Consider the following 22458-nt stretch of genomic DNA (forward strand, 5'->3'; position numbering starts at 1 on the left):
TGGACTTTACATTTTGGCATGTTTTTTCAATGGCTGGTACCAGTTGTTCCTTTCCATGTTTAGTGCTTCCTTCAGGGTCTCTTGTAAGGCAGGCCTGGTGGTGACAAAATCTCTAAGCATTTGCTTATCTGTAAAGATTTTTTTCTCCTTCACTTATGAAACTTAGTTTGGCTGGATATGAAATTCTGGGTTGAAAATTCTTTTCTTTAAGAACGTTGAATATTGGCCCCCACTCTCTTCTGGCTTGTAGAGTTTCTGCCGAAGATCTGCTGTTAGTCTGATGGGCTTCCTTTGTGGGTAACCCGACCTTTCTCTCTGGCTGCCCTTAAGATTTTTTCCTTCATTTCAACTTTGGTGAATCTGGCAATTGTGTCTTGGAGTTGCTCTTCTGGAGGAGTATCTTTGTGTTCTCTGTATTTCCTGAATTTGAATGTTGGCCTGCCCTACTAGGTTGGGGAAGTTCTCCTGGATGATATCCTGCAGAGTGTTTTCCAACTTGGTTCCATTTTCCCCCTCACTTTCAGGCACCCCAATCAGACGTAGATTTGGTCTTTTTACATATCCCATACTTCTTGCAGGCTTTGTTCATTTCTTTTTCTTCTTTTTTCTTTAGGTTTCTCTTCTCGCTTCATTTCATTCATTTGATCCTCAATCGCTGATACTCTTTCTTCCAGTTGATCGAGTCGGTTACTGAAGCTTGTGCATTTGTCACGTATTTCTCGTGTCATGGTTTTCATCTCTGTCATTTCGTTTATGATCTTCTCTGCATTAATTAGTCTAGCTGTCAATTCTTCCACTCTTTTTTCAAGATTTTTAGTTTCTTTGCACTGGGTACGTAATTCCTCCTTTAGCTCTGAAGTTTGATGGACTGAAGCCTTCTTCTCTCATCTCGTCAAAGTCATTCTCTGACCAGCTTTGATCCGTTGCTGGCGATGGCTGGCTCCTTTGCAGGGGAGATGCGCTCTTATTTTTTGAATTTCCAGCTTTTCTGCCCTGCTTCTTCCCCATCTTTGTGGTTTTATCTGTCTCTGGTCTTTGATGATGGTGACGTACTGATGGGTTTTGGTATAGGTGTCCTTCCTGTTTGATAGTTTTCTTCTGACAGTCAGAAGGACTGTCTGTTGTCTGTTGGAGATTGCTTGAGGTCCACTCCAGATCCTGTTTGCCTGGGTATCAGCAGCAGAGGTTGCCGATGATAGAACATTGCTGAACAGCGAATGTACCTGTCTGATTCTTCCTTTGGAAGCTTCCTCTCAGGGGTGTACTCCACCCTGTGAGGTGTAGGGTGTCAGACTGCCCCTAGTGGGGGATGTCTCCCAGCTAGGCTACTCAGGGTCAGGGACTCACCTGAGCAGGCAGTCTGTCCATTCTCAGATCTCAACCTCCGCGTTGGAGATCCACGGCTCTCCCCAAAGCTGTCAGACAGTTTGTTCGCATCTGCACCGGCCCCCGCTGCTTCCCTATTGGTCTTCAGTGTGCGCTGTCCCCAGAGGTGGAGTCTACAGAGACAGGCAGGCTTCCTTGAGCTGCTGTGAGCTCCACCCAGTTCGAGCTTCCCAGCGGCTTTGTTTACCTACTTAAGCCTCAGCAATGGCGGGCGCCCCTCCCCCAGCCTCGCTGCTGCCTTGCGGATAGATCCCGCAGACTGCTGTGTTAGCAGTGAGGGAGGCTCCGTGGGCGTGGGACCCTCCCGGCCAGGTGTGGGATATATTCTCCTGGTGTGCCTGTTTGCTTAAAGCGCAGTATTGGGGTGGGAGTTACCCGATTTTCCGGGTGTTGTGTGTCTCAGTTCCCCTGGCTAGGAAAGCGGATTCCCTTCCCCCTTGCACTTCCAGGTGAGGCGATGCCTCGCCCTGCTTCAGCTCTCGCTGGTCAGGCTGCAGCAGCTGACCATCACCGATTGTCCGGCACTCCCTAGTGAGATGACCCCAGTACCTCAGTTGAAAATGCAGAAATCACCGGTCTTCTGTGTCGCTCGCGCTGGGAGTTGGAGACTGGAGCTGTTCCTATTCAGCCATCTTGCTCCGCCCCCCCAGTATCTTCTTTTACTTGTGGTTTCTACTCTTTTCATCTGCTGTCCACTGCTCACCTGTAGACCCTTCTATGCCCAGAGGATGTGGGATCAACATTCAGTATCCTCAAGGACTGTAAGAATTTATGCCTTTACAGTCCTCAGGCTATGATTGCCTTGATATAGTGTTTTCAACATCAAAATGTTATTCCAAAAAGAATGTTTAGGAACTGCACACCAAAATATTAAATTATGCTGAAGATAGCAATGAAGGAAGCTTCAAGGAGAAAATAAGTTTTCTCATGATATCTCATGATCAAGGAACAAAAAAGAAACACACACACATCATTCTTTTATTGCTCAATGGAAAAGAAGAGTGAACTTAGGTAACATGATAGTTCCTTGGGATGGAAAGCTATGAGTAAAGTTCAGTATTTTTCCAAGTGACACATTTCCAAGCATGAGGAGAAACTCTGTCTCATCCAAAGTACTCTGATTCTAGCTAGCAAATATTCAGTCACTCTAAGCCTGTGCTCACACTCTGCACCCACATGGGAAGCTGAGGGAGCAGAGCTAGAGATTTGCACGGGGTTAATTAAGGATATGTGCCCTCCAAATGGGCTTTGTAGCCTGTAGTCTGATAAAATTGAGTTTGAAATCAGCTCCACCCCATATTAATGGGATAACTTTGGAGTGTTACTTGTGGTAGATGCTCTCATGCATCCTTCTTCAGGGCTGAAGAATTTACTCTATTCCCCCAGCTTCTGGAAATGCTGCTTGCAGCTCTCCAGCCTTCTTCAGAAATTGTCTCACCTAAAGAGAACATCTTCACCCACAGTCATAACCCCATTCCCAGAGACCTCCATCCAGTGATCAATCAATGCAGGTATATAAAGGCTCAGCCCTCCATCCTCTACTCAGAACAACTTCAGGGCAATCCCAAGTTCAGTGATCTTGGAAGTGCCAGCCAAGGACTTTCTTAAGACTTCATCACAGCCCAACTTCTTTGTCTACCTAATCCTGCTCCCTTTCTTTCCTGTCTCTTCCTTTCTACTGACGTTGATCCTAAACACTCTCAAAAACTTCTGTCTTTGCCTCTGCTTCCCAAGCAATCCAACATGTAACATAACTTAATCTCCAATCTTTAATATGTGTTAAAATGCAGATTCTGATTCAGCAGGTCTGGGATGAGTCTGACATTATACTTCTTTTTCTTTTTTTTTTTTTTGGCAGAGTCTCACTCTGTTGCCCAGGCTGGAGTTCAGTGGTGTGATCTCAGCTCACTGCAACCTCCACCTCCTGGGTTCAATGGATTCTCCTGCCTCCGCCTCCTGAGTAGCTGGGATTACAGGCGCCCGCCACCATAGTCAGCCAATTTTTGTATTTTTAGTAGAGACAGGGTTTCACCTTGTTGGTCAGGCTGGTCTCAAACTCCTGATCTCATGATCCGCCCACCTCGGCCTCCCAAAGTGCTGGGATTACAGGTGTGAGCCACCGTGCCTGGCAGAGATTATACATTTCTAGCAAGCTCCCAGATGGTGTCAATGTACTGGTCTGCCGAACACATTTTAGGTAGCAAAAATATAAAATATTGAATCAAATAATATATATATAGCATAGTGCCTAGTGCAAGCTTGTGTGTATGTAATAAATGTATGTGCTTATTGTGTATTTGTTTATTTATACTCTGTCAAGTAATTAGAGATGGTAAAGTATGCACAGGTAGACCAGATAAACAGAAGAACCATTCATTGAATAACTGAAATGTGTGGAACATTTATTTACAAAACATGCCCTAAAGGAAAAGGAAAATGAAGACCTTTGCCCTGCCCTAACTCCTCTAATCGTGTCCCACCCACATGTTCACTCCTTGCCCAAGATACGGGTTTCTCCTCAGAAATCAGTTACTAATCCAATCGTTCCACTTCTAACTTACTCTGGAGTCCTCACTTCTGCTGCCTTAACAGCTAAAATACTTCTATATCCTTCTAACAGATCTCCTTGACTCCAGCTTTTGAAAGTTCCCTGAAGTTATTTCTTCTAAGCATAAGTCTGTTTGTGTCATTCCCCATCGTGCAATCCTTTTGCTTTCCTTGCCTATAAAATAGAGTTCACATTTCTTCACATGACATAGGAACCCTTTCAGCAGCTGGCCTCTCCCTGTAATCTCTACTTCATCACTATACTCAGCCACTTTGAATTTCCCACTCTTCCTCAAACATAGCATGCTTTGTCACACTTTATAAATGTACATGCTGTTCTCCCTTCCAGGTACAGGTTCTCTTCTTTTGACAAGCAGCATCTTCCAGGCCATTTGCAGTCCTTCCCTGTTTTATGGCATTCACTACATGCTTTTTTATTGCACTTGTCACAGGGTATTATAATTATTTCTTACTTAAAAGTTTCCTTCATTACTGAGAACTCCTTATTGATAAAAAAAACTTTGTCTTCATCATGGCAAGTCTGTCCCCATACTTAGCTGTCTTATTCTTGATTGTTCTTCAATATATAACACAGATACTGATACATAGTAGATCCTTCAAAAAGGGCCATTGAATGAGCAAAACATTGACTCTGATTAATAGGGTCATCTCCAAAATTATAATTTAAAACCTTTCTTATGCATTTGAAGTTTTAAGGATCAACATGCCAGTGTCATTGTTTCAATGGCAGCTTATTTAGTTGGGAGTTGTTTATTTTATTCAGTGCCAACTTCAAGGTTATTGTGTGTTTTCTAACTGCTGCACTGAGATATAATTCACATACCATATGCAGTTCCTTGGTTTTTGGACTACTTACATAGTTTTACAGCCATCACCACAATCTAATTTTAGAACATTTTCATGACCCCTAAAAGAAACCCTGAACCTATTAGCCGTAACTCCCATACCCCCCATCCACCCAGCTCCCAGCAACCCTACTCAACTTTCTATCTCTATGGATTGGCATATTCTGGACATATCATATAAGTGGAATCATACAATATGTGATCTTTTGTGACTAGCATCTGTTACTCTGCATGTATTTTCTTTTTTTTTTTTTTTTTTTTTTGAGGCAGAGTCTCGCTCTGTCGCCCGGACTGGAGTGCAGTGGCCAGATCTCAGCTCACTGCAAGCTCCGCCTCCCGGGTTTCCGCCATTCTCCTGCCTCAGCCTCCCGAGTAGCTGGGACTACAGGCGCCCGCCACCTCGCCCGGCTAGTTTTTGTATTTTTAGTAGAGACGGGGTTTCACCGTATTAGCCAGGATGGTCTCGATCTCCCGACCTTGTGATCCGCCCGTCTCGGCCTCCCAAAGTGCTGGGATTACAGGCTTGAGCCACCGCGCCCGGCCTCTGCATGTATTTTCAAGGTTCATACATTGTGTAACATGTATCCATACTTTATTCCTTTTTATTGCCACGTAATGCTTCATTATACGTATATGCCACATTTGATTTATGTGTTCATCAACTGTGGACATTTGGGTTGTCACCAATTTTTGGCATTGTGAATAATGCATCTGTGACCATTTGTGTAAGTTTTTTTATGTACATATGTTTTTATTATCAGTGGTATGTACCTATACTGGTATAAGCCTATTTATTGTTGAGTCATTTTGAGAAACTGCCAAACAGTTTTGCAAAGTGGCTATACCATATTACATTCCTACTAGCAATGTTTGAAGTTGACAATTCCTCCATTCTTGCCAACACTTGTTATTGTTGTGGTTGCTTTTAAAATAAACTTTACGGTGTAGTGGTTCTTACAACTTTAAAATGTCTTGTGAAAGTTTCTCAACTAACCCTGAGTTTATGCAATGTCATCAAGTCTATAGGGAAGTTAAAGATGTTGGTATACCTGGATATGTCAAAAAACAGAATAGAAACAGTTGACATGGACATTTCTGGATGTGAAGCCCTTGAGGACCTCTTATTGTCATCCAATATGTTGCAACAATTGCCTGACTCTATAGGTGAGGATACAATATTTTGTCACAAATATTTATGTCAAATATACCATTTTCTTTTTTGGAAGTATAGTTTGTCTGTAGATATAGGTAATATACTGTTAGCCTGATGTTAATAAATTTTAAAATGTGCTATGGAAATCATAAAATAGTATCTAACAAATATCATAAGTGAAATATTAGCTCTAGTCACCAAATTCAAGAAGGCTCTTCTGTTAAAATGATCCTACCAAATTGATCTTGTTTAAAAATTGTTATATCTCCTAAGTTGCAAAATGTTATTATAAGGAATATGTGTGTTTTCTTTAGAGTAATTTAATAATCGTGTATGTATCCTTATATTATGATAGAATTACAATAGCTTCCATCCCAAGATGTTGCTATATTCTATTTGTAATATTGTTGTAACATTGGTATAATATGAGTAACATATAAAAAGTATAAACATAAAATGTCTTCTTAGTTCTATTATTTTTAAAAAGTCACATGTCCTTAACATGGTAAGATTCATTAGATCAGATAATTTGCCTGTTAGTATACAAAAAGCACTCATACATGTTCGTTTAAGAATGTTTATATGGCCCGGGCACAGTGGCTCACGCCTGTCATCCCAGCACTTATGGGAGGCCGAGGCTGGTGGGTCACAAGGTCAGGAGTTTCAGACCAGCCTGGCCAATATGGTGAAACCCTATCTCCACTAAAAATACAAAAAGTAGCCTAGCATGGTGGTACATGCCTGTAGTCCCAGCTATTCAGGAGGGAGGCTGAGGCAGGAGAATCACTTTAACCCAGGAGGCAGTGGTTGCAGCGAGCCAAGATTACAGCACTGCACTCCAGCCTGGGCAATAGAGAGAGATTCCGTCTCGAAAACAAACAAAAAAATTTATATGAGTAAAATTGTGAAAGACTAATTTAAATAAGGAGTAAGCTTTTTTGTATAGGTATCTTGCTGTTAGTATTTATAAGAGAACTCTACGAAAAGGGTAATCATTAAATTACTTAACTTTGTAACATAGATTTTAGCCTCTTTGAAACAGATGTGTTATATGTTCTGGAACTTAATCATTATTAAGACTGACTGAAGTTCAGAATCAGTCTTATATTAGCAATGTGCTGCTCTTATCCTTTGTGGATGCTGCAGATCCAGTCCAAGCCAGCTTGTGACTTGCCATAGTTTTCCACAGTGAATTTTCTGTTCCCCTTTTCCCTAGCTCCACATACTAGTTGTAAATTTTTAATCATTATTAAGTTCCAGAACATGTAACTTTTAAAAATTAAGCCATATCCTAGATAATCCAGTTGAAGATGAGGCAATTTCCCACATTTTTCTTCAATGTATTATTACTTCTATTTAGCCATTCTTTGAGGCTGATAAAGAACATTAGTTTTAGCAAAATTGTGGTCTATCTTTTCTTTCTTTCTAGAATTGTTGAGTTTTTATTTACAAAATCACATATTTTATAATGGTATTTCTCTAACTTGCTCAATCATGGGTCTTAACTGAGAGTTTTATTAAACACTTCCACATTTCTAGGCTTTGTCTCTTAAGATTCTGATTCAGTAAATGAGACAAGCTCCCTGATCTGTATTTTTATTAAACATCATAGATGAGACTTGTGATCAGACAAATTTAGGAAATACTGGTTTATGTTGTAACAGGTAAGGAAGTATGATTATAGAGAACATCCACTGGTCAAGATTACAGAGCAGCTTAATACATAACCTTATACCCCTACTCAACCACCATCCTATACCATTTTAAATATATCATGAAAATATGAAAACTATATATATTCAAAGAACATATTTTTCTTCATTACTGACTCCTCAGTGCCAAAACTGTGCCTGGAATATTCTGTGTGCTGTTTGAACATTTAGTAAATAAAATAATTTAACCACACTCACCAGGCATGATGGCATGTGCCAACAGTCCCAGTTACTCAAAAGGTTGAGACAAGAGGATCGCTTGAGCCCAGGAGTTCAAGTCCACCCTAGGCAACATAGCAAGACTCCATCTCCGAAAAAAAAAATTCTAATTAAAAAAAAAAAAATTATCTTTGCTTAAGAAGAATGAACATCAACCTGAACCTGTGATAGAATGGAAAGCCAGCAATATCCCCAGGCCTGATGGGCTACAAACCACAAACAGCAGCTGTAAGTTCAGTTCTTACAGTGAATAAGAAATAGAAGGACCTTAAGCACAACAGAGGAATCAGAACTTACAGAAGATTAAGGTGGGACTTCTTTTCTGTGAAAAGGGACTGAAAAAATTTACAACTAGTATGTGAAGCTAGAGAAAAGGGAAACAACAGAAAATTCACTGTGGAAAACTATGGCAAGTCACAAACTGGCTTGGACTGAATCTGCAGCATCCACAAAGGATAAGACCACCAACATTGCTAATATAAGACTGGTTCTGAACTCCAGAAACCTGGGGGTCAGGTGGAGGTAACCAGAAAACTGCCAAACAGGGAGAAGTGAGCATAGTGAAGGGGGAAACATTCACCCTCACAAATGAGCTTGCAAACAAAAATGTTGAAGGAAACTAATGTTGCTTTGGCAACCAAAAATTCAACCAAATAGGAGAATTTACCCTAAGGGAAATAAAAGTTATCAACCAATATAAAAATTATTTTAAGTATGTATAGAACCTCAAATAGATAAAAGAATAACAATTAGTTGTTATATCCAAATAATTAGTGCCAGTAAAAGAGGATTCTTTTATATAAAATGCTTGAATACAAATAATATGACTTATCAAACAAAAATATGAGCTATGACTAAAAATAGATGGTTAAGAAAAAGAATCAATTAAAAATCCTGAAAATGAAAAGGAAGATATTGGTCAAAGGGTACCAAGTTGCAGTTAGACAAGAGGAATAAATGATTAAATGTACAGATATGTTAATTAGCTTGATTCAATCATTCTAAAGTGATACCACTGCATTACTATGTACCTGATAATTATTTACAATTTTAATTTGCCAAAAAGTTTTCAAACATAAATTTTGAAAAATAAATCCTGGAAATTAAAATACCACATTAGGTATAAAATACCACATAGGGAAATTTTAAAATGCAACAGCTATAATGAAGAAAATATGTATAGTCAGATAAAAAATTTGTAAGACAGTGCTGAGGAGCAGAACAGGCACATAGAAATTTGTTAATAGGAAATATTAAAGATGACTTAAGAGACACAGGGAATAGAATAGAAATTGCATTCTAAAAATGAAAAAAAGCAAAAAAAAATTACATTCTCCGGGAATAAATACAGAATTCCAGAAATACAGAACAGAATAAATGGAAAAGAGGAACTATTCAAAGAGAAAACAGTTGATACTATTTTTCAGCATTAAATACACAACTAATATATCATACTAAATGCATAGTGCTAAAAGAGATAAATATAATAAATTTGCACTGGCTCATTGTTCTGAAACTGCAAGGACAAAGAAAAATATTGTTTAAAGCTGCCATAGAACAAAAAGAGCTTATCTACAAAATAATAATTAGAGAAGTCATCATTGTCATCAGTGACAATATCTTCTGGACAGCGGTGTAATATCTCCAGAGTACTGAAGGTTAATTACAGGCAGACTGGATTTCTATACCCAACTAAACATTCATTCAAGAGTGAGCACACAACAAATATATTTGAACATATACCAAGAATAAGAGAATCTGCTCTTAAAAGATGTACTTTACTCAGAAAACAAAAAAACTCAGAAGGAAGGAAGTGAATGCATAAAGCAATGGCAAGCTTTACCAAATTTACCAACTTTAAGTTGGTAAATTAAATTAATTAAATTTAATTTGGTAAATGACATTGTTATATCTAAATAATTAGTGCCTGTAAAAGATGAATCTTTTATATTTAAAATGTTGAAATAAAGAACAGGGTAGAGCAATATTAGACAGGATTAAGGAATGTGAAGGACCTTATCTTACTCAAGCAAAGGCTAGAAATACTGCATAACTTTGCATGAAATATTCAGTTAAATAGACATGTTAAAAATGTAAATGTATCTACTTAATAGAAATGAAACTGATACTTCCAAACCAGGAGAGGAGGGGAAAAGTTCTGAAGAAAATATTCATATGGTGGAAGAAAGAAAAATAAAATGTAAAAAAATGATAAAATAGAAGTTATAAAATAAGATGCTAAAAATAAATTCAAATTGTCGTAAGTCACAACAAATGTAATAGATTTAATGGATTAAACTTATTCTGTTAAAAGATTCAGAATTTCAAGTTGAGCTATATTATGGTTATGAGACACATCTAAAACAGAACACAGAAAGTTTGCTTTTACAAAGGCAATAGAGTTCGTTACCAGACTGGGCAACATAGCAAGTTCCCAATTCTACAAAAAAATTTAAAAATTAACCAGGCACAGTGGCACACACTTGCAGTCCTAACTACTAGGGAAGCTGACGCAGTAGGATTCCTTGAGCCCAGGAGTTCAGAGGTTGCAGAGAGCTATAATAGCACCATTGCACTCCAACCTGGGTGACAGAATGGGACCTTGTCTCAAAAAAAAAAAAAAAAAAAAAGCTGGTAGAAAATGAAGCATTATTTTTAACATGATATAATTGTTTGTATAAAATAGTTTCCTTTAAGAAAGCAAACTAGGAAATTAGCCTTCTGGTCTGAAGAAGTCAGCATGTAATGGGTAACAGAATATCAAGCTAGACACTGGATTGGCATATGACACACTAGGATAGGTAGGTGGTATTATATATTTTACACCTTCATTTATGACCTGAATGCTTCTCAAAGTAACTGTTGTAGTAGCTTACTCCTTGAACTATCTTTGGACCGTATTGACCTGTCAGGGAAATTTGTGTTTTTACATCTGCAGAGTTGCCACAGTCCCTGATTATAGATGTAGAGTAACTGACTCTCCTCAGAGAATTCCCTTTCTTGGTCAAAATAAATATCTGGAATAGGAAACTGAGAACTCTGTTCTGAGGCCCTAGAATGGTTCATTGGTGATAATTGCATGGCGAATTGCATTGTGTACTCCTTATTTGGAGCATGGATTATCTATTGGACTACCAACATTTAAAAGAATAAAAGATAAGAATCTTCATAGTATTAACAGAGGGATATGGCAACTAAAATAAAATCTTTACTTTCTTCATGCCTTTTTTAGTTCCTCTGCAGCTATAGGGTATTTGATTGGAGTGATATCCTCAACAACAAGCCCTGTATGCTGAGTCACTTTTCCTGTACTGGTTCCAGGGCAAATGAAAGGGACCTTTTTCCTCTTCTAGATGGAGAGTTTTAATAATCAGCTTCTTTGGATAGCAGAGAAACTCAATAAAGACAAATAAAAATAAAGAAAAAAAATTTGCTTAATAATTTATCTTACTCCCTTACAGGTTAAGGGCATGGGCTTTATAGTTAGGTTACTTAGAGATTTGATTCTGGCTTTTCTTGCCTCAGTTTTATCATCTATTAAGTGATAGTAGTAACAGTACCTGACATATAGTAAACAACTATTATAATAACGTAATATTTATTATAATCTTAGATTTGATGAGTGCACAACTATTTGCTTTCAAAGTTCTATTGTATATCCGTAAATGTAAATATTAGTAAATTAATGTTTAATATATTGATGCTGATCATATATATGTGTATATAGTAAAAATTATAGGAAAAGGCCTTCTTTTTCTATGTCTTCAGTATTTCTTAGTTGAGAGTATAGGATGAAGAGATGGAGACTTGGAGAAGGGCACAAGGAGAGAGAAGGAATAGGATAAAATACCTTTGATTACTCTAGAGAAAAGAGTCCAAGCACATATGATATAGAAATGCAATAAATATATTATCTGCCAGAGGAAGACATGAGCAACAAGGGTGAGGCTTGCAGCCTAATTTCATCTCAGGAGCAGTCATGATTCTACAGAAGCTCCAGACTCTGTCCAAAGAGTATCCTCTGATGGAATATGAGTGTTGGCAAAATAGCCACATCACAGACGAGTGAAATTCCTTTAAACCCACAAACTTGGAGCTGAGTAGGAACTAAATTGCTTCAACCTTTAAAAATATTGGAAAAGATGCACTTAACAGAAGCTTCTTGTGAGAGCCACTACTCCAATCTTCAGGAAAATCTGTCATATCAGCATTTAGCCTTAGGCCCTAACCTGCCTCAAGGTTTTCTCTGCATTACTTCAGACCTGGCGACCATGATCCTCTGAAAGTACTTTGCACCCTGACTTTGTGATGTTTGCTCAGCCATCTGTAACCCACTCCCAAGCTTCTTGTGACCCAAATGAGTGATGTTGAGACCATCAACCCACCTCCAGCTCCACTGGCAGGCAGGGCGCTCGTCTGATCCAGGCTACCAAATCACAAAAACCTTAGCTATAATTCATACTTTCCTGTTTTCTTTCCATAACTGAAAAACAAGCTCAGGTGTTCTTTTATACTTCCAAGGCTGATATTTTAATATACGCTCTAGAGAAGCTAAAATGATTCAATCACCTTTTGAACATAGATGGATATGGCAGTGGATGTTCAGACTTCAATGATAAATTGCCACTGTGTGAATTGTCCCTTTCCCAGGTGATGCTGTTTTCAAGCTGATGTATTCAGCTCCCAGGTATTTACTTATAACAGTCTGATAGTGATAACATTTCTCTCTACTGCAGTAGAGATTCTGAGTGCTTCTGAAGAATACGTAATAGAACATATTGAAATGTGAAGTGCAGCCACAGCTTTATTTCAGACTTTTTGTGACTTACTCTATGCCTTTGAGGAACCCTCAAAACACTTGAGAAATATGGGCATGATTTATAGCCAGTTCCTCAAAACATGTTCCCAAAAACTAGCTTGACAACATATTGTGCACCACACACACACACACACACACGAATTCCATAATAACTCTGGAGAGTCACATTAGTATATTAAAAGCTCCTAGAAAAACTAGGATTAAATTAAACAAAATTAAATTTTGTTTTTTCTTTGTTTATTTTGTTTAATTTGGCGTCTCTCAAAACATATTTGACCATGAAACTTACTATGTCAATTAGAACAATTTTTTTTTTTTTTTTGCAGAATGGAGCATTCTATAGTGTACGTATGTAGTTCCAATGTAAAACGAAATTTGTTAAGTGTTAATGCTTTGCCCTTGGATTTGGACTATTTAAGCCATATCAATATTGTAGGTTATTTTATGGTTGGATAAGGAAGTTGATTATGCCAAATGCAACTGTTCTTCAATTACTGTGTGGCTATTGCTCATTAAAACCCTGGGAAGAGAGCAAGCCGTTAAGGGTATGGAGGCCGTAAATCAGATAGTGAAAGATAAAGAGTTGTAACTTAAATTCTTGGCCACTTCTAAGTTTTTGTGCTTATTGCTGATCCAAGGCAGGATTTATGGTGCCAAAAAGAATATGAGGTCATACGTTGTAAATTTCCAAGAACATAATTATAACCACTGCATTGCAATACTTCAGTATTCATTTTTGTTGATCACTGGGCTTAATTCAGATTTGTTTTCAATTTGTATCACAACAGGGATGTTAGTTATTACTGCTTAGGAGTTAATTAAATATTAAATCACAGCTGGCTTGAAAAATTTCAACTGGTCCATTTGCTGTAGAATACAAAAGGGAAATGTAGTAGTATTAGTGTCAACTGGGGTGTATGCGGAGCTGTATGTTTTGTTTCTCTGCATTTTTATTCTTGAACTGTCATTGATGTATGCATTTTTTTGCAACTAGAAGGTCAAAATTATACTACACAATGTCAGTTTTATGAGTGTGTATTAGCAGAGTGTGGCCAATTAGCATGCCAAGCATTCAACACAAGTGATTCATTTGATTTCTTTTATATAACATTTTCTGTCATAAATCTGCTTTTATGTATTAATCAACCTTCTTCTCTGTTTTAGGACTTTTGAAAAAACTAACTACTCTAAAAGTAGATGACAATCAACTTACAATGCTACCCAATACAATCGGAAAGTAAGTGCCAACTTTTCATACCAGTCAGCCTCTCTAAAGCCAGAAACTAAAGGATATATTGAGTTTTCTACTTCAAAACATTTTCTACTAAAGATACCAATAATCCTGTTCATCTGTCAGCTTATTTTAAACTATATTTTATTTATATGTGTTTGTATGTATCTTAATTTTATATCTAAACATTGCATTTGCCATCCAACTTTATAATATCATGAGAAATGTTTACCCATGAAACTTTCACAAGCAAAATGATTACCCAGACCTTCAATTATACTCTTGCTGGTATTTTTCAGATATTATTTGTTTGATGTTTTTGACTGTGTAGCAGCTCTGAATTCACTTTACTATTTCTTGCAAAATTAAACCAATTTTTATAAGGCTCTGCAATATGTATATGTTACCATTACACTATTAGTAACATTTGATATTCATAGACTCTTAATGTATTTTTAGAAGCTAAAGAGAAAAGCATCTGCTTAACTAGCATTTTTTAAAACTTCAAGATGAAAGTCTAACATTACCTTTTAAAGATAAAATGTACTCCATTTATTTGATAATAATTTATTTCTAATTTTATATTGTCATTAACATTTCATTTACAATTCTTTAAGAACTATATATATTATCAGTGTTCCACTGAAGTGCTATTGTTTACAATCTGTGTAAAGTGAGAAATCAATAGAGGCTGTCTTCATTCTGAAATTATGTAAGGGCGTTTTATTGAGATCTTGCCTTACATCTTAATGTGAAGAATCATATAAATTCTTAATTTAACAAATTTGGTATTCTCAAGAAGGGAAAGCCTTATTTTTTAAATAGCTTTTTATTAAGCATAATTGACATACACAAAACTGCACATTTAAAGTCTACAATTTGATAAGCTTTGACATTGCTAAGAAGCCTTAAAACTATCACCACCGCAATGAAGACAGCGAAAATGTCTGTCACCTCTCCCCCAGTCCTCCTCCCCATCACTCCCTCATCACCCGCCAAGTCAGCACATAGCCCCTGATCTAGAAAGTTTCACTTTTATAGAGTGGAACAACTTGCTACAATTCAAACTCAGATGTTCAGACTTTGAAGAGTAGTAAAATTCTCAACCATTTATTTTATTTTATTTTAATGCCCTCACTCTACAATGTGTTTCTCTCTACAGTTACTTGCATTTTCTCCAATATAGAGCAGAGAGAACTTAACTTTAAGGATACACAAAACTAATTATCTTTATCAGCCTGGTGTTTTTTAAAATCAGGCACTAATCTTTCTTCTTTGGGTCAATACTCAGGGGAAACTGAATTCAACTTCTTTTATCCCTGCTTACATCATGATTGGTATTTGCCACTTATGTTCATATTTCTTATAAAACTACCCTGGCTCTTTGAAGACAAATTAAAAAGCGTCAGTAGCCTAAAAATAGACAAAGAAAGGTAGCTTTTTCAGTAGGAAGTAGAACCCTGATTTTGGTCATCTTGAGAACTAGATTTGTTGGTAATTTTTAGCCAGAATTTTGGCCTCTTGACCTCCCAGGTGAGGACCTCCCAGCTTTTTCTGGACTCTGGTTTCAGCTCATGACCAACACTGGATACATGTGTGCCTTGAGCTCCCATCACACCCCAAAGCGAGTTCCTGCCTCTGACATTCACCAGCAGTACCTCAAGCCAGACTTTGCCTCAGGAACAGGCAACCTGCAGCTCTAACTCTGTCTCCTCCCCAGCAGCCAAGCGGGGCTTGCAGCCTGGCTCTGTACACACAGCCTAAACTACAGTCAGTCTTAGTTTTTATGCTACCACCAGAATTTAGTCATGTCCTTTGAAATCTTCCTGGTAGTTGAATTATAAATGTGGGAGAAAACTGAACTGTTTAAATAGTAACTTGGTATAAGCTTTTATACTACTATATTCAAAAGGAACAGATATGGAAACATCAGTTGGCTGTCAGCAGCTTTCACTTGCTTGGACAAAAAGCTTATTCCAGAAAAAGCAGGGTGAGTGACTGAGAATTAGAGCATCTATGAACACTGAGAAGGCAGAATAGTGAAGCTTCTTATTGAAAGCTTCTCATTCTTATTAAATTTTCAGATGCCACAAAGCCAGAAAAAATACTTACGTTCAATGACAGAAGCAATATTTCGAAAGAGCTGAACAGAGTGAGTGCTTTGTTGAAAGACCCAATAGAACTTAATAGAGATTCTTGGAGAAGTAGGGAGAAATCAGTGCTTTGATTGGCCATAATCAGTATAGCCAATATAATAATGGAACTGTCCAGAAAACCACTGAAGCATTAGCTGGGTAGACAGAATTATCCACTCAAAAGTAATAGGTACTAATAGTTCAGGTGTTCTCTGACACTTCTGATTCTGTCAGTTCTGGACTTCATCTATATCAATTGACAAGAGGGCAACCAGCATGAGAGATGTGGAACTGTGATTTATAGGAAAAAAGTAGAAGAAATTTGGGATGTACATCTTCCAGAAATTTTTTTTTGAAATCATCTGAAGCAGGGATGTAACTACTTGAGAAATAGAGTATCCAAAAGTGTGGGACCATAGGCCCAGCTCTTCTTCTGTACAGCTCCCGTTCCACTTCCAGATTTATTGGCACACTGTGCTCTTCCTCACTGTAGGCACCAGGAGCCCAGAAAGCTGCTGCTGCCACCCACTCTAGTTCTGGACTCTTTCCTCAATGATGGCCTCAGAGTAGGGGAGTACTTTCAATTCCCACCCTACTTGCCTTCGAGGACACAGATGTCTAGGGGTCTTTGCTATAGGGCTTTCCTACTAATTACTGGGGAAACATTGCCAGAATATAACAAAACATTCATGCTACAAAGTTAGGAAATTTTATTATAAAATGTATAAACAGCCTATACGGGCCTGATGATAGTGATAGTATGGTCATGCCAATAGTGGACCATATACGACTGTGCTCCCATAAGATTATAATACTGTATTTTTACTGTACCTTTTATATGTTTAGATACACAAGTAGATACCATTGTGTTACAATTGCTTACTGTATTCAGTACAATCACATGTTGTATAGTTTTGTAGACTAGAAACGATAGGCTGTATCATATAATGTAGGTTTGTAATAGATTACACCATCTAGGTTTGTGTACGTACATCTATAATGGTCACACAGTGATGAAATCACCTAATGATATATTTATCAGAATTCATCCCAGTCATTAAGTGACACATGACTGTAGTCACATCTACCATTCAATAATCGTACCACTCTTCTTGTTCACTAGGCTTCAGCCACACTGGCCCTTCTCCTGTGCCTCCAGTAAGCCGGGCTTTTCCCTGTCTCAGGGCTTTCTGATTTGTTGTTACCTCTACCTGAAATATTCTTTCCCCACTCTTCTTGAGGCTGACTACTTCACATCTTCTAGGTCCGTACTCTTAAACTTCAGTAAGCATTCAAATTATGTGAGAATTTTGTTTAAAAGGCAGGTTCTGATCCAGTAGGTCTGGGACCTGAAGGGCCTAGGTTCTGCCCTTGTCACAAGCTCCCAGGTGATATAAAAAAATGCTGCAGATTCATGGGAAACATTGCGAATAACAAGACTATAGATCTAGATTTAAATATCTCTTCCACAGTGAGGCCGTCCCTAAATGACCTTCCACCAATATAATCACCAGCAAATTTCCTGTCCCTGTTCCTGCTGTTTCTTTCATGCTACTTTTCACAACTTATAATTTTATTTTATGTCATCTCATTATTTTATTCTGTCTCATAATGTATATATCTCACCTCAGTTAAGATCGTTTTTTGTTTCCCAGCTCCAGAATGCTATAGTTTCTGAAAATTATTAACACCAGATCCTAACCTACTTTCGTTTTTGATTCCATTATAGTTGTTGTATAGTAATCAGAACAACTATATAGAAACCGAAATCAATGTTCTTTAGTAAGAGGATGAAAATATCAAACATTAATGATGTTTGTAATGAGTATGGCTTCATATTTAGAACTGTCATGCACCTACTTTCCTACTGAATGCCTTGATTCAGAGTTAAAATGCAAAATAAGAAATAGAGAAATTATGCAAGTGAATATGGATGCTAGGTTATTCACATAGTTCATTTTATTTTCATTTTAGTTTTTAATGGATAATTATCTTAAAAGTATTGAAAAGTTTTATCAAAAATAAAAGTTTCATAAATGGCCAAATGATTTATGTTTTTAATGAAACATTCTACCTGTAACTTGGGGCAATGAAAGCCTAGAAATGTGAAGACCAGACACAGTGACCAAAAATATTCTCATTCTACACACGAAATATTTCAGTATTTCAGACTTATCTTAAAAACTCCTGGAAGAATTCATTTTTCACAGTTAAAATGGATTCCATGACTTTTGTGCCAAATGGCTTGTAAAATTAGTTATTTTGTTGTTGCTGAACTTTATTACGAGCCTAGGAGTTTCAGCAGCTCTAAGAGTTGGATATCAAATAAAAATGATAATGAATGCCTTTTTTTGTACTCACAGTGTTCCAGATCTCATGTTTGGTGCTTTCTTTACAGGTATTATCTTATTTACTTAAAGGCCTCATTAGCACTATATGATATGTATTATGTCACTATCAACAGATATAGAAACAGAGGCAGAGAGAAGTCACCAGACTTCAATGCCAAGCTGTTAACTGAACTATATGTGATGCCTCTTTATATATATGATAGTTGAGTCACCCATTTTGTAAATAACTTCATATTTGGTCATTCAATGGGTCCCATAAGTCTACCTGCAAAGGAGGTACACTGCAAAGGAGGTACTACCGCACACTGAGCCTTATCTTCTTAGCTTTGTGTCTTGTATAAAAGCAATGAAAACTTAGAAATCTGAATGGGTATTTTTAAAAGCTATTCCTTCATAGAGTATGGTCAAAAAGAAAGATTGCTGGACTAGGAATCAAGAAATCTAAGTGTCCATGCAAAGCTAAATAAATCCCTTCCTCCCTATGGGCTTCAGAGGCCTGAAGGGTAACATGTGGCTTTGAGATGTGAGGTGACTTGCCAAGGGTCATTAATAGCTATGACATAAAAGCAAGCTTCATGGACAAATAATTTTGGGGGACTCTGTATACAAGTTAAAGAAACACTACTAACTTATTTCTTTTTCCAGATGTAATATCAGTCTCATGTTTATCTTTTGTATCATCATTTAACTTTTTGCTTATTTTGCCATGTTTTCTCAACTAGAATATAGGCTCCTTGAGGGCTGGATCATGTCTTGAACATTGGTCATCTCCTTCATTGTGCCAAGACAGTATGGCACGGTGGATTGTTTGCAAGCCTTGGAACTAGACTTCGGTTTTGATCCTGGCTCCTCCACCCATTCACTAACTGACCATGAGCAAGTCATTTCATGTCTCTGAGCCACATTTTTCTCATCTGTAAAATGGAAATAATAATTGTCAGAAATTGTTGTGGCACTTAGAACTAGATAGCCTTCAATAAATTATTACAGTCATTATTTTATTAATAGTAAAATCCAAAAAGATATTTATTTATTGATCATTGCTTATGTTCATCTATATGAGGTTTAGTTATATTACATGAATGAAATATCTGGTTCTAAAAAAGAAAAATATTTTATAAGTATTTGCAAATGTAGTAATAGTACAATGTCTTAGTCTGCTCAGGCTAACATAACAAAATATCATGGATGGGGTGGCTTAAACAATAGATGTTTACTTCTCACAGTTGTGGAAGCTGGGGAGTCCAAGTCCAAGGCACCAGCAAGGTAGGTTCTATTCTGAGCCCTCTTCTCTTGGCTTGTAGGTGGCCACCATGTCGCTGTGAGTTTACATGACCTCCTCTTTGCATGGGTTGGTTGTCAGAGGGAAGAACAGGCCCCAGTTTCTCTTCTTGCAAAGGCATTAATCCCATCATGAGGGCACCACCATTATAACTTTATCCAACTCTAAATTATCTCCCTAAGGCCCCATCTCCAAATACCATCACATTGGAGGTTAACACTTCAACATATGAATTTTGGAGGGAAGTGTTCAGTCCATAACATATATCTTTTAAACTTACAACATCTATTCTTAGGAGATGAGGTGTTTGAAATTGTTTCCATGCTTTGTGACAGAGTCCTGAAGAATAAACTGTTTTGAATCATAGTAGTTGGTTTTCAAGTCAAATGACTTAGAGCAGTTTAAAAAAGAAAAGAAAAACAAGTAATGCATTTGCCAGAGTAATAAAGGCATCTTCACATCTGCACACACAAAGTTATTGAGGAAAGTACAAAGAAATGATCAAATGGAATTTCATTGATGATCGTATAAGATTTCAGTTAAAGCACAAAACCACTAATGATATCAATTTAAGAGCCATCCTCCTTCACTGCCTCCTTCCTCCTCTACTTCCTTCCACAGCATTTCAGAATTGTGACTGTTTATGTGCTGTGAACAAATATTAATTGCAGTACTTACTCCTGCGTGCATGAAATGTTTCCATATTTTTCATTAGTTAAGAAATCTTATCAGTCTCCCAATGTGGAACATATAGTATCTTTTTTAAAAAATAGTCTTTGCTAATGAATGAAGCTATTCTCTACTCATGGGTTGCAGATCTGTTGACTAAAAAATACTTTAAACAATATTTCACATTTGGGTGATATTTTTCTCCAATAATCTAATGTAATTTTTTTGCAAATTTTATTTTCAAGCATCTAATCAACTTTCTAAATAGTGAAAAGGAAAGCAAAGGTTTCTAGTTGTTTTAGATAGATAGGAAAATTTGGTTCAAATGAAAAGTTTATTATCTGTATGATAATGATAGCTGCTTAAAATCACTCAGAGGTAAAATCTAGATTTTACATTTCTAATAAATGCTGTTTTTGTCATACTTCTACTGGATTCAGCATAGGCTGTGAGATTTAGTACTAAAACGGGGTGTGTTTTATTTGGAAAACAGTATAGAAAAGAATTAGTCTGACTAAAGTTTGCAAATTTCCTACCATTATTTAGAAGCAGCCCAAGCAACTTACCTAATGTTAAAAAGAAAATTAAGAATGGAACCTAAAACTTGATTCCTAGCCTAAATTAAATGAAATTGATTGTAGAATCTCTGAAAATGAGTATAAAAGCAAAAGTTACTTAATATTTACTGTGTGCCCATTCTAAGTGTTTTACATGTATTAATTATTTTATGTGTATTTAGGCATTATGACACATGATTAAGTACTGCTGTCACCCGCTTTTGCTCAGTAATGAAACTGAGGTACACAGTGATTAAGTAACTAGTAATTATTAGGGTCTAGACTCCAATCCCAGCTGCCTGGCTGCAGTTGGGTGTCTACTTTGGGCTTTACTGACATTTTAGGCAGTGAATATTTAAGCAGCTCATCTTTGCCAAACAAGTCAGTCTCTCTCTCTCTCTCTTTCCCTCTTCCTCCTTCCCTTCCTCCCTGCCTCTACCACCCTCCTTCTGTCTTCTATATTCCTCTCTACTTCTCTACTAAATCTTTAATACAATAACAGTTCTTCAGAGTCATCTGAAATTTACCTCCCCCACATCTTACTAAACAATTTTACATTCTGTTGAATAGAAGGCAGTTTTATTTTATAAAACAACTGATTTTAACAAGGGAATATCGCAGGACAACTTTTACATGTTTCAGAAATAGATTGTTCAAGATGTGTTTTTGTTTTTCGGGGTACTCTACCTCGTAACAGGCCACTTTAATGGAATGTGATATCTATTCCATTTAGCATTCAGGGGTTTAGCATATATTTAATCTTCATTGAAACTCTATATGTTAGATGTTATCAACCAATTTTATAGGTGAGAAAACAGGGGTTAGTAGTAGATAAAGGTCACTCAACTATTAAGTATCTACACTAGAATTGGAACTCACGCCTGTCTGAATATTTTCCACTGAATTACATTACTTCTGTTAAGAATTAAAAGTGAATTAAGAAGGTGAAGCCCAAAGCCAATTATTTTTATATTTATTATCATCTACATTGATCATAGATTAATTATATCTAATGGTCACCACTGATGTTAAAGTGAAATTATAAATTATCTATGTAGTATATTCACAATCTTTCTTCCGTATTAGCTAGGTAATTGAGGGTTAATGATACAGTAATATTTTTCCCATCCAAGAGCAACTCATGAACATGAAACTAAAGTAGAGAAAACTGTACAGAATATTTTTAGAAACTGACGTCAATCTGTTGATTTCAAACATTATTATTCCCAGTAGCATCATTCATTCTGAAGCATATGTAACCTAAACAACTATTGTAATATTTGTATGGCATTTAGTATTTATTGACATGTCTATTTTATGTGTTTAAATGATACTCTTGATAGATTTGGAAAGGTTTTATTTAAATCCTTGCAACTTATTGTGTGGCCCCTGCACTGGTAGCATCTCATTATCTAGGAGCTGGTTATGAATGCAGGACCTGGGCCTCACCCCAAACCACAGAATCATAATCTGCATTTTATTAAGTTCTCCTTGTGACTGGCATGCACACTGAAGTTGGGGAAACACTGCT

At 37.0% G+C, this 22458-nt stretch overlaps 1 protein-coding gene across 1 annotated transcript in view; it reads left to right on the forward strand.

Moving 5' to 3' along the window:
- LRRC7 (leucine rich repeat containing 7) overlaps positions 1-22458 on the forward strand; it is a 586898-nt gene that overhangs the window by 425229 nt on the left and 139211 nt on the right. Inside the window, exons 10-11 of the mRNA XM_033228849.1 lie at positions 5819-5963; positions 13867-13939. Of these exons, the coding sequence (XP_033084740.1) occupies positions 5819-5963; positions 13867-13939 (218 nt within the window). The remainder of the gene's footprint in view (positions 1-5818; positions 5964-13866; positions 13940-22458) is intronic.

Source organism: Trachypithecus francoisi, unplaced genomic scaffold (genome assembly GCF_009764315.1).
Source record: "Trachypithecus francoisi isolate TF-2019V2 unplaced genomic scaffold, Tfra_2.0 Lachesis_group12, whole genome shotgun sequence".
Lineage (NCBI taxonomy): Eukaryota > Metazoa > Chordata > Mammalia > Primates > Cercopithecidae > Trachypithecus > Trachypithecus francoisi.